The 13,152-nt window shown below is 37.5% G+C and overlaps 1 protein-coding gene across 6 annotated transcripts in view; it reads left to right on the forward strand.

The window, feature by feature from the left end:
- PHKA1 (phosphorylase kinase regulatory subunit alpha 1) overlaps positions 1-13,152 on the forward strand; it is a 173,780-nt gene that overhangs the window by 122,576 nt on the left and 38,052 nt on the right. For 3 of the 6 annotated variants that reach the window (XM_005227992.5, XM_002700009.6, XM_002700010.7), the window contains exons 17-21: positions 263-341; positions 2,247-2,413; positions 4,856-5,032; positions 6,815-6,906; positions 7,269-7,408. In XM_005227992.5, the coding sequence (XP_005228049.1) occupies positions 263-341; positions 2,247-2,413; positions 4,856-5,032; positions 6,815-6,906; positions 7,269-7,408 (655 nt within the window). The remainder of the gene's footprint in view (positions 1-262; positions 342-2,246; positions 2,414-4,855; positions 5,033-6,814; positions 6,907-7,268; positions 7,409-13,152) is intronic. The other 3 variants (XM_005227993.4, XM_024988834.2, XM_003588156.6) reach the window with 1 other exon arrangement.

A 13,152-nucleotide genomic window follows, 5' to 3' on the forward strand; every position in this document is an offset into this window, starting at 1 on the left:
CTGCAATCAGGCAATGTGCTAAGTACTTATAATAAATTAGATACTATCTTTTTTGAGGAAGTCTCATCTCTTGGTCATCATCCTTTACCATTTCCCATTCTGCAGCTTTATTGGCTCTCAGATGAATTGTTGAAATAGAGAATGGTCAATGAGGATTGTCTCATTTGTACCATTACCACCAGAAAGTTGGTTTGAAATAATTGAAGGATTTCCTTTATTTCAAAGTTAAAACCACAAAGATTGTTTTAAAATTCTCTTTAAGATGAAGATGGAACCAGCTTGAATTCAAGTATCCTGGCAGCACTCCGAAAAATGCAGGATGGATATTTTGGTGGGGCAAGGTATGTGACCTCTATGCACTCTTTAGTGAAATGTAATGAAGTTTGGATGCTGGGTATAGTGTAAGCTGGTGATGCCTTTCTCTGTGTCTTTTAACAACATGTACCCATCATATTCTGAAGGCCTGGTATTTGATACATTGAATCAAGGAATTTAATATTGCAGAGAAGAGTTGGAATTTTTCCTCACCCTGTTCCTTGCCTATACCCCATAAATTCAGCGGGTCAGGAATCTTACTCTGGAAGGAAAGAAGAATGGAAGGAAGGAATGGAAGGAAGGAGGGAGAAAAGAAGCTTGTTGGACTATTCAATTCTGACTGTTTTTCTTTTTTTTTTCCTAACTTTTTATTTTGAAAAATTTTAAGTAGACACAGATGTGCAAGAATCTTATTGAATACTATATACCCTCCCTCGACTCACCTGTTATTAACATCTGTCCCATTTGTGTGTTGTCTCTCTCCCTTCCTTCCTACGCTCCCTCCCTTACTCCCTTGTTCCTTATCCTTCTCCCTGTCTCACACATACATATGTGCACACACACACTTTTTTTGCCAAAGTGTGTGAGAATTAGAGATATCATGACTCTTCAACCCTAAATACTGGTCTCTGTCTTCTAAGAAAGAGGGCATTCTCATAAATGACTACAATATAATCAGCACACTCAGAAATTTTAATATTGATATGAATCTATTATAGAGTTCATATTCAAAATTACCCAGTTGTCTCAATAATGTTTTCCCATAGCTTTGTTCCTGCTCCAGATCCAATAAAAAGTCACTCACTGTATTTTAGTTATTATATCTCTTTGATGTCTTTTAATCTAGAACAATCCCTCAGCCTTTCATTAATATTTCATGACAATTTTCACTGTAGTTTTGAAGAAAGGTCAGTTATTTTGCAGAATGCCTCTCGATTTGGTTAAAATGGTATCTTGAGTCACTTTCCTCTGTCTGGGTTTACTCATTGGTGACCTCACAATTGATGTGTTTATTGTTTGCCAGCCCTTCCATAAGGAGAGTGCTTCTCTCCATATTCTTCATAATCTTCCACTCAAGACTCCATTATCCTTTCTCTAACAGTCTTTGACTAAATGGCTTTAGCTTCCATTGATGAATCAGTTATTATTAATGTGGTTGTAAAATGACTGTGTTTTGTAAAATGTGGTTGTAAAATTCTGTGTTTCTAGCATTCTTTGTACATGTACTAGTTGGAATCTTTCTGTAAAACATAAAATTTTTTAAAAGCTTCCCATACCCCACTTATTTTGTAGCTTTACTGTCAGCATAGTCATAGATTCTTATTTTATTCTTATGTCATGCTCCATTGCATTGTTTATTTCAATGTTCATATTAAGATTTGGTCATTGGGAGCCCCCTCAAGTTGGACTTCTTTTAAAAATCAGTACTATTGGGTTTCCCTTTGGGTTTGAGTTTTGCAATTGGCTTATAAGTAGGGAGGAATATAATTTACAATCTACTTTAATTCTTAAAATTGTCAGATACTGTTTTTTCTTTTCAAAATGGTCTTTTTGAGTATTTTTTGAAATGATATGACAAATTTGAGATGATTTATCTTCATTCTGTCCTAGCTTATCATGCAGCTAATGGAAATTTTTGCCACATGTTTGGCATAGTTAACAGCATAGTGTGTGGCAGTGTAAGACAGAAAAACTGATCTGCTGGTGGATTGTGAACACATAATTGTAGTCTTTATTAACATGGTATCCTAACCTATACTACACGATGTCTAGGAGGGCTGTAAATTTTCACTTTAAAAAATTTGTACTAATGTATAAACGTTAGTAATCCCCCAACAAAACATTTCAGGTATCTTCTTTTTCCCGCTAAACTGTGTTGTTTTAAAAAGAATTTCCTCTGATTTTCTGTGTTTTATTTACCCTCTTTTCAGGATTCAAACAGGTAAATTGTCAGAGTTTTTGACAACATCTTGTTGCACACATTTGAGCTTCATGGACCCTGGACCTGAGGGTAAACTGTACAGTGAAGACTATGATGACTATGATAATGAGCTGGAATCTGGTGACTGGATTAATGGCTATGGTTTATCCCGTAATGGTAAGGAGGCTTCATAAAGTCACTGGCTTTGCTGGACAAGAACACAAAGTATTATTGAGCATCCTCCTTAATATTTCTCACTGCCAGCAGTCTCATTCCCGTTTAATACACCTAGATTTCTACTATTGTTTGGCTTCACTTTTCATACTTCTACTTACCTCTGGTCTCTGGTCTAATATCCCTGTGGTGATTGTGGAGTATAGAGTTGGACTATCCCTTATTAAGGTTAGGAGAGGCTTCTCTCCCAGGTACATAAAATGACTGGTGCTTTAAAAATAGATGGAAGCAGTGGTGAGTGAGAGATATTTAATCAAGTATATAGTAGGAAAACTAGACATGTACATACTGCTTTTTGACATTAAAAAGCACAAAAATATGAAATTCCATTTGGGTTATATAGAATATTACAGGGACACATCAGAAACTCTGGGAAGGTCTCTATAGTTTGAAAAAACTGATTTTGTATGCCTATAGCTTTCATATTACAAACTAGACAAATAAAGCAGAATAAAATATAATTGGCTTCTAGGCATACAAAGATGATATAGTGAGATAGTATCATGAGGGAATAAATTTAAAATGTCTGAAAAACACTCTTTAAGTATTAAAATGCTGACCTAGGCAGGGCAAGCATTACATTATTTGAATCCCAAAGAGAGAAAGGGCTGATGGGAATGAATTATTGTTTTAATTATGTAAAACATGGTCTGCCTACTTTCTTTGTCCGGGTATTTGCCTGTTAACCTGTATGTTAAGGCAGCCAATTTCTTTATCTTAATAGTGGTATGTTGGAAAGAAGAAAAAAATAAATAAATTAGCTTTCCTCAATGAGCTAGCAAGCATAATCTTATATACAATAAACCAGCACACTAGCAGTCAGAAGGACTGTTTTCTCATTGGGTTCAGCATATACTCACCTAAGTACCATTTAATTCACTGTTTTCATAAGATCTAAAATAGTATGAATTTCTTTGTTTGAAGAGTACATTAAATACAAGGTTATTTCATGTTATCTGTAATATCCAAAGTCATGATATCTATCTTGGCATAAGCTGAGATATTTTGAAAACCAAATATTTTGAAAATCATTATTTTGATCATATACTGATGTTGTTTGCTATTCCATAGGTAGTTGTAATTTACATCTGTAACACTCATTCTCTCAGATTACTTTCTTAAATATATCTTTTTAATGATATGTTTTATTAAGTTTGATATTATACAATCTTAGTCACTTTCTTCTGTCTGGGTTTACTCATTGGTGGCCTCACAGTGGACATGTCTATCGCTTGCCATCCCTACCATATTCTTCATAATCCTCCATTCAAATGTCTAGATTGTAATCAAGATTATAATATTTGTCATTAAGATGTCACTGAGTGTGAGGTCGCCTCACAGTGGACATGTCTATTGCTTGCCATCCCTACCATATTCTTTATAATCCTCCATTCAAGTATCTAGATTATAATCAAGGTTATAATATTTGTCATTAAGATGTCACTGAGTGTGAGGTCCACTCTTGCAGTTTTGCTAGTTCCCATTAGTCATGTCAGAAAACAGAAATACAACTGGAGAAATCCCCAAAGATGACCAAAATCCAGGTGATGCATGACTGATATAGCAAACTTTGGTATTGATCCAAACACTGGGCTTTTCCAACTACAAATGTTCATGTAAAATCCGAAATGTTAAACATCCACAGAATATGGTTTTTTTGTTTCTATTATCCATAATCAGAGATAATGTTACAGAAGGTGTAGGGAAGAGGGAGAACCCCAGAGAATAAGGACCATATTTGTCTTCTCCACCACTGAAACCTCAGCACCTAGTACACCACCTGGTCCATTGTGGACAATAAATATTTGATTAATGAATGAAGGCAGTGACTAAAAAGACCAACATGTGGTCAGTAGTTCTTTTGGTACCAGTGCCACATGGAGATTGGTGGGTTTTTTCCTTTTTTTTAGCCATAGTAGCTGCCATTTGTGGAATCTGTTTTCAGCTAGGCTCCATGTTTAGTGGAAGATTTTTGCCCTTCTCCACAAGTTTCCTCATACCAGTGAGATTCAAAGGGCCCTGTTCTATTCCTCCTTCTCCTCCTCCTCACTGCCACCAACATTACCATCACATACACGTACATAGATCATGAAATGCTCCACCTTGCCTATAATAAGCTCATACTACTTTCACAGGACCTAAAAGTAGTATTATCTCAACAAGGTTGAGGAATAGGTGGAGCCTGGTAAATGGCCATGGTTTCTGAATAGTAAAGATTGTGAAATGATTGCAAACTTTTTTTTTTACCCCATGAGCTAAAACAACATGTTTCTGGTGCTATAGTGTGGGCACAGGAGCGAGTCATTCTGTTTGGTGGTGCAGACTGTGAAGTTACTAAAATATTTATTTATTTTTCTCTCCCTCCTTTCCCCACTAACCTTGCAGCTCACTCTGGTGATGAAGTTGCTCGTTATTTAGATCACCTTTTGGCACACACTGCTCCCCATCCTAAACTAGCCCCTACCTCACAGAAGGGAGGGCTAAATCGGTTCCGAACTGCTGTGCAAACAACCTGCGATTTAATGTCCTTGGTGACCAAGGCCAAGGAGCTGCATGTACAGAGTGAGTAACGCCATGACTCACTGGAGTCAGGAACAGGATGACGTCAAGCCCAGGATGGGGGTGGGGTGTTTATTACAGTGTAAGCAGGAACTTTATTTTGTTCACTGCGTTATCCTCAGCATCTCAAACAGGATCTAGAATATATTAGATGCTCAAATATTTGTGAAATTAATAATTGGGTATACTTTTGCTATAGATAGGGCTTCCCTAAGTGGCTCAGATGGTAAAAAATCCACCTGCAACAGAGGTGAGCCCAGTTCAGTCCCTGGGCCAGGAAGATCCCCTGGAGAAGGGAATGGCTACCCACTCCAGTGTTCTTGCCTGGAGAATTCCATGGACAGCAGAGCTTGACAGGCTAGAGTCCATGGGGTTGCAAAGAGTCAGACGTGATTGAGTAACCAACACTCACTTTTTCACTTTTTGCTATAGTATAGTGCTAGGTAGTCTGGTTTATCCAGTTACATAGAAGGAAGAGACAGAACAAGAGGTACGGAGCATATTCAGTTTTAACATCAAAGTATTAAAATGTGAAAAGAATTTTTTAATCCTTTGGAAAATTTACTAATTTTGAAATAATTTTATTTAAAGAGAAAGCATTGTAGACTATTACAAGATAGTCTTGCAATGAAAGGGAAATATTCTGCCTTCAGTAAGCTACATCTGGCTCCTTAGGCCAGCTGTAACTTATACAGTCAGTTGTTTCAGCAGTATAGAGCTGTTTGTCAACTACAGAATCGTTATTTGACAGCTTTGCCATTCTTCTCCCCAGGATCACTACCCTTCCTCAGTAGTATCTGCAGTGGAGGATGTCTTTTCTAGTACACATTGCCAGAAGTAGTCATAGTTCCTAAGAGTGTTCAGTACCTGTATGGTAGCTACATGTGAAGGGACAGAAGGGTTCATTGGCCACACCTAGAGGACCTAAATGTTAACATTTCACAGATGACAAGAATGAGATGCATGCTTTTACTGTCTAAAATTTTATTGACCATTACTAACCAAAAATATTAAACATGATCACTGGAGAATCATTTAACAATTAGAAAAGGGAAAAACTTAGCATATATAGCATTTGTCTATGCTTCCTTGACAAAGGGCTTGTGCAAAGACTTCAGCTTTATTAAGTTGTACTTCTAGACTGTGAATTAGGAAACTTGAGCTTAATTCCCAGCTCTGCTACTTACTTGCTTAAACAGTTATTTGGGCTCTGTATCTCTCTTTCTGTATCTGTAAAATGGCAAAAATGGCAAGAAAATCTCTCCTTAGTGGTTATGGTAAGTATTTCAACAATGAACTGTAAGTAAAAATCTTAAAATATCTCAAAGTTGATCAGCCACTGCATTTTTTTATTTGCTGGATAGGGTCATTCATTTATCTATTCTCAAGGAATTCTAACTGCTAGCTGCCAGATATTCTCCTAGGAGAATCTGGAAAATATAAAATGTAACTGGGTTCTTTCTGTTATATCTGTATTCTTTTAAAGTATCAGTAATAGCTTCATTGTGGTATTGATTACATTCATAGGATTTAACATCTTATACGTCCAGCTGATGCTATAATTCTAGATATTCTATTCAAAATATGTTTATTAATTGATCAAATATCCATTGATTTATCTGACCTTCATGTATCTTTTCTTTGCAATTACCAAGAAAGGGTAAATTTCCCATTCTTGTTCCATAAGGAACTAACCCATATGTAACTTCATTGTTGACATCAACTGTGCATTTTTATTAATCTCTTAATTATCTAAGCTTTTCCATAAATGTCAACCTCTTGCAGATGTCCATATGTATCTTCCTACAAAGATATTTCAGGCTTCCCGGCCTTCATTCAACTTACTTGGTTCACCTCATCCCCAACAAGAGGACCAGGTAAATTTACACAGGAGATATTTCTATCACCTTTTTTGCAAAATTACCATTCTTACAGAAAATGATAGAACTAGCCATTATGGTTTCTGCTAGTAACTAGCAGTAAGGAAAATGCCACCATGGTGAAAATATATGTCCTTTTTAGTTCACTTTTTAAATGAGTAAGTGTTTCTAGTCAGACTTAAGAAAACTAGATTGCTGTAGCATACATTCTGAAGGTGTCATTGTTTTGCTTTACTTTTTGTCAAAATTTAGGGAACTCTTATGGGAATGTTTTAGAGGTGAAAAGATCAACACTCTAGGGCATTATTTAAGGTAAGCACTTGTGGAATTTTTTTTGTTTGTCTTTTCTCAAACTAAAGGTTCCCTCTGTTCGTGTAGAAATACATCTTCCTAGAGACAAGTCTGGGGAAGTGGACTTCAAAGCACTGGTTTTACAGTTAAAAGAGACCTCCAGCTTACAAGAACAAGCTGATATCCTCTACATGCTATATACTATGAAGTAAGTTGTGGAAATTATCAATCTACTTTCATGTTTGTGTAGAAAGGAATTTATAGTATAGTAAATATAGCATAGCTTTGGAGTCGCACTGATACGGATTTGAGTAGTTTTGCAACCTACTTGCTGTATAACTTCAAAGTCTCAATTGTCCTCATTTTTGAAATTTAGATTATACCTACCTCATAGAATTGTTATGAAGATTAAAAAAAATAAAATATCTGCAGTCTCTAATACAATGCCTGGTCCATAGTAAGTCACTAATCATATAAGCCTCCATTATTTAAAAATAATCTACAGGTAAATAAATGTGTAACTCAAAAGAAGTAAGAATATGGAGGCTTACAGGAAAATGAAGCTAGCATTAGTGAGTGTTTGCTATGTGTCAGGCACCCTCTGCGAAGTACATCTTATCTAGGTACATCTAACTCAGTATGCCCAAATTGAACTCCATTCTCCTGTCCTCCCAGAACCCCCAACAAAATAACCTGTTCTTCCTCATTTAGTCATGTTGTTGACACCCTGAAGAGGGAGGATTGAGCCCCGCCCTCCCCTAATTTGGTTTGGATATCGAGACTGACAATGCCACACACATACCAGAAGGGTGTGAAATGTTTATTACCTACATAATGAAACTTTCTGGGAACAGAGGAACAGGCTGTCAAGTTGGCCCTTAAAAAGCAAGAATGAGGCTGGATTTGGAATTTTATATTGATTCGGAGGTGAGGCTTGGATGAGGGTTTGTTCTCAATGGCACCAAAGAGATAACACTCAGACTTTCTTATCAACTTGCCCAGATGGAGGCTGGAAAGGAAAGGGGAGTTGTACAACTTGAAAACAGTCAACAATCAAACATCAAAAATGGAGTCACTTCTATGACTCCATTCTATGAGTCAATTCTCCATCTCTACTGTTGGAACTAACACTTACCTAATCATCAAGCCTTCTCCTCATATCCAGTTAATCATCAAGTCTGTCCAGTTTTATCTCTAAATATTTATCTTTTGCATCTCTACTGTTGTGTCTTCATTCAGGCCTTTGTCTTTCCCTAGGACTGTTGCTACAGTTTTCTAACAACTTTCTGCTTTGATCTAGTTCTCTTCCAACCCATCCTCAACAGAGGACGGAGAGTAACTTTGATGACAGAAATGCTGAAACTTATAAAAAAGTAGAGAGAATAGCGTGATGAATACTTTTAGACCTATCTCCCAGCCTGAACACATGATGAATCTCGTCCCATCTATATTCTCATTCTCTCTTCCTCCTGGATTATTTTGAAGAGGATACCAAACATTTTATCACTTTATCCCTAAGTCAGTTCAGTTCAGTCACTCAGTCATGTCTGACTCTTTGTGACACCATGGACTACAGCACACCAGGATTTCCTGTCCCAGAGCCTACTCAAACTCATGTCCATTGAGTCAATGATACCATCCAACCATCTAATCCTCTGTTGTCCCCTTGAGAGGGTAACAGGCAGGAAGGCCAGGGGTCTCCAAACGGAGGAAATAGCCTGCAAGTGTCAGACATTTTTATCTCTCTTAAGCGGCAGGAGGAAACAAACTAGCGATATTTTTTCCTTCTCTATACAAATTTAAAAGGAGGTTTCTCTTAAAATACTGTGTTGACATAATGACACCTGGTTTCACCTGAAGTTAACTATTCTCAAACCTAGAGATAACCAATGCCTTTTTCTCATGGAAATGTTTGTCTTAAGCTATGCTAATGTACTATGCATTTACCCCAAACTCTGTCTTCAAGTCGGTTCCGCCTCTTGGCTCAGAAGCTACTTGACAAACCAGTATGTTATACTCAGATATTGTTCCCCTAATCTATGTAAATAAAACTATTTGTATGGTGATCTGCCCTTCTTCAAGATTCAAGTTAATCATTTTATGGCCCAGGATGAACCATTTGGTGCCAAGATTATCCCAAAATGCATCTTATGGGTGAGGGGCCTAGTGCCATTCTGAGTTTTAAGACATTCCTTTCTTTTATTAACAGACTGCTAGTGACTATATAACATCCAATTGAAGACTAGCAGGGGGGTACTCTTTCTGCCCCCTTCTGATGCCTATGTCAAAAGCTTTCTCTATCTCCTTTATACTTCAATAAAGCTTTATTACGCAAAAGCTCTGAACGATCAAGCCTTGTCTCTGGCCCCAGATTGAATTCTTCTCTTCTGGGGGCCAAGAATCCCAGCGTCTTTTTTTTTTGGTTCAACAACAACCTTTCACCCTTCTCCTCCCGCTTTCAATCTTTCCCAACATCAGGGTCTTCCCAATGAGTCAGTTCTTCACATCAGGTAGCCAAAGTATTGGAGTTTCAGCTTTAGCATCAGTCCTTCCAATGAATATTCAGGACTGATTTCCTTTAGGATGGACTGGTTGGATCTCCTTGCAATCCAAGGGACTCTCAAGAGTCTTCTCCAACACCACAATTCAAAAGCATCAATTCTTTGGTGCTCAGCTCTCTTTATAGTCCAACTCTCACATCCATACATGACTAGTGGAAAAATCATAGCTTTGACTAGACGGACGTTTGTTGGCAAAGTAATGTCTCTGCTTTTTAATACACTATCTAGGTTGGTCAGAACTTTTTTTCCAAAAAACAAGTGTCTTTTAATTTCATGGCTGCAGTCACCATCTGCAGTGATTTTTGGAGCCCAGAAAAATAAAGTCTCTCACTGTTTTCATTGTTTCCCCATCTATTTGCCATGAAATGATGAGACCAGATGCCATGATCTTGATTTTCTGAATGTTGAGCTTTTAAGCCAACTTTTTCACTGCCCTTTTTCACTTTCATGAAGAGGCTCTTTAGTTCTTCACTTTCTGCCATAAGGGTGGTGTCATCTGCATATCTGAGGTTATTGATATTTCTCCCAGCAATCTTGATTCCAGCTTGTGTTTCTTCCAGTCCAGCATTTCTCATGATGTACTCTGCATATAAGTTAAATAAGCAGGGTGACAAAATACAGCCTTGACGTACTCTGTTCCTGATTTTTTATCCCTAAATATTTCAGTATTATTTCTAAAAAATGTGAAAGTGAAAGTCACTCAGTCGTGTCTGACTGTTTGTGACCCCATGGACTATACAGTCGTTGGAATTCTCCAGGCCAGAATACTGGAGTGGGTAGCCTTTAAGAATCTCTTTAAATGTAACCACAGTGGAATTGCTGGTTTAAATGTAACCACAGTGGAATTGCTGGTTCTAGACAAAATAGAGTAAATCCATTTCTCTCTGTTCCTCCTGCTAAGTACAGGAGGACATTATTTATAAAACAAATGTAACAAGATGTCAAAAGGTAGAGAGAAGAAGGCACATTGGCTAAGGACCTCAGGATTGAAGAGTGACAGGGTGGTAACATCCCCGGGTTTTCTTTGTTTCCTCATTGGGTGCTGGAGAAGCCATCAGCCTAAAAAGGACAATCAGTGAACACAGACAACAAAAACCCTAAGGAAAACCCATTTTTCCCAGACCAGAGAAAAGGCACCCTAGCAAGACCAGAGAAAAGGCACTCTAGCAAGACAGACATCTTTGAGACAATACCACTTTACTCCACCCAAGCCCCAGAGAAAAATTTGTGGTGCTACTCCTGTCAACAAAGGCTGAATGGGAAGCTCAAACTTCTGCTCCACCTTCCTCACTGCCAGGGAGTGTCAAAGAAGGCTAGATAAGGATCTGGGACTTTCAGCCTCTCTAGTTGATAATGAAGTCCCCTTGAACTGTCTGACTCCAGTGCCTGTGTTGTTTCCATCAGATTATAGTGTTTAATGAGTAAACAAGGAAGCTGAAAAGCCCATCAGCACCAAAGTTGAATTTTTACATACCCAATTTTATTAAAAATAGCCCAAACATATTTTAAGCCATTTAGGGCCTATCTGCTTTGCATCCTCCTCAAAATTCATCCTGCATCTGCTAACAAGAGATAAACCCTGGGCCATGAGTATCCCAAACCACTGCTGCATTCAGAGCTTTCTAACCTAGCAACTCCTCATGGTGCTACTAAGGTATATACCTAGACATGTAACCCCCTCCTCCTCTCTTCCCTGGGAGTTTCCTTGCCCTCCTCCTGTTGTGGATGGTAGAACTTATGCCTTACATAAGCCTCCTGACAGTCTGATGCTGTGAGGGACTACCCCTTTCATACAAGCTATCCATGTACCAACTGTTAAAACTTGTTATATGCTACTACCAAAAAAACACATGAGAATTATTACTTTGATACCTTTGTTCCTTTCTTTTTCCTTTAAGGTAAGGTACTCTGTTCACAAAGTATCAGCTGAGTACTTACGTGCCAGGCACAATACTAAATGCAGAGTAATGAAAAGATAGAGACGGTGAAGAGATAAGGCGTAAGGACAGAATGACTGTAGCTTGAATGAAAACTGATGATTCAGCAGGGTAGTTGGGATGGGCAAGCACAGACTTGAAAAACTCCTGCTTTCCTATCAGGTCAGATGATCCATGGTTGACTGTCAACTTTTCTGCTGCCAACACATGAATTTTCTTCATCTAATCCAGTATATACTAACTTTACCATAACATCTGATTGAAACTTGTAATCTCCCTAAAACTAGGTAATATCAGACCTTTTGAGTAGATTGTATATGATGTACTATGTGGCTTTTAATACACTTGGAATTCTGCCCAATATCCCTTTGTAAATTTGAATAGAAACTGGGAGGTGGGGTCTCCTATGGCTATTGACTAGTATTCCTTCTGTGAATTGTCTGTTCATAAACTTTGCTTTCTATTATTATTTATATTTTTCTTATTGATAGCATATATTACTATTTTTTTTGCTATATTTGTTGCAGATATTTTGTCCAAATAATTTGCTTTTTAACTTTGTTCATATGCCTTTCTCTGTGCAAAAATTTCATTTTATATAGTCAAATCTACATCAGTATTTTCTTTTTTGGTTTCTGGATTTCTTGTCATACATGGGGAGAATCTTCTTCCCTCCCAGAATTTAGAAATATTTTAAATGCCTTTAAGAATTTTTAAAAATTTAAGCTCTTGATCTACTTGAAATTTATTTTTATGTATCTTCTTACTCAACATGTCTAAAATCAAATTCACTGTCTTTACCAGAAACATACTGCTGCCTGGCTTTTCATGGTATTATTGTTGTTTCAGTCACCCAGATGTGAAATTGTGTCATCATCTTCAAGTCTTTCTCACCCCCTGCCTCTCCCTACATGACCACAACTATAGTTGGGAATCAGTGATCAAACCTATATCCTCTATACTATAACTTTCAACCTTTATCTACCATTGCTCCCCCATCAGAGTGTGAATTCTCCCACCAAAACAGCCCATTGCTTATCATATCCAAAGCCTGTACATGACTACTTTCAGACCTTGGTTCATGTTTTTTCCTCTGTCTGGCCCACTCTTCTTTACCACATCCCATTTCTCTTTGTTGGAATTCTAGCCATATATCAAGGCCTGAATTATCTGTCACCTCCAAGAAACTTTCTCTGATCTCTAGGAATAAAAAGAATTTTCCCTGATTGTGAGATATCGCAATACTTATTTTCATATTATTTATTTTCATTCTGACCATTACAAACTTAGAGAGAAAACTTGTAAAGATAATACAAAAAAGAATTTCTGGATATCCATCACTCAGATCCCTCAGATGTTCACACTAAGCTTTAATATTTCTCTCTCTCTGTCTTTCTCTCTCTCCCTCCCTCCCTCCTTTCGTCCTTCCCTGTCTTATTCATCATCATCTCATC

The sequence above is a fragment of the Bos taurus genome, chromosome X (assembly GCF_002263795.3).
Source record: "Bos taurus isolate L1 Dominette 01449 registration number 42190680 breed Hereford chromosome X, ARS-UCD2.0, whole genome shotgun sequence".
Lineage (NCBI taxonomy): Eukaryota > Metazoa > Chordata > Mammalia > Artiodactyla > Bovidae > Bos > Bos taurus.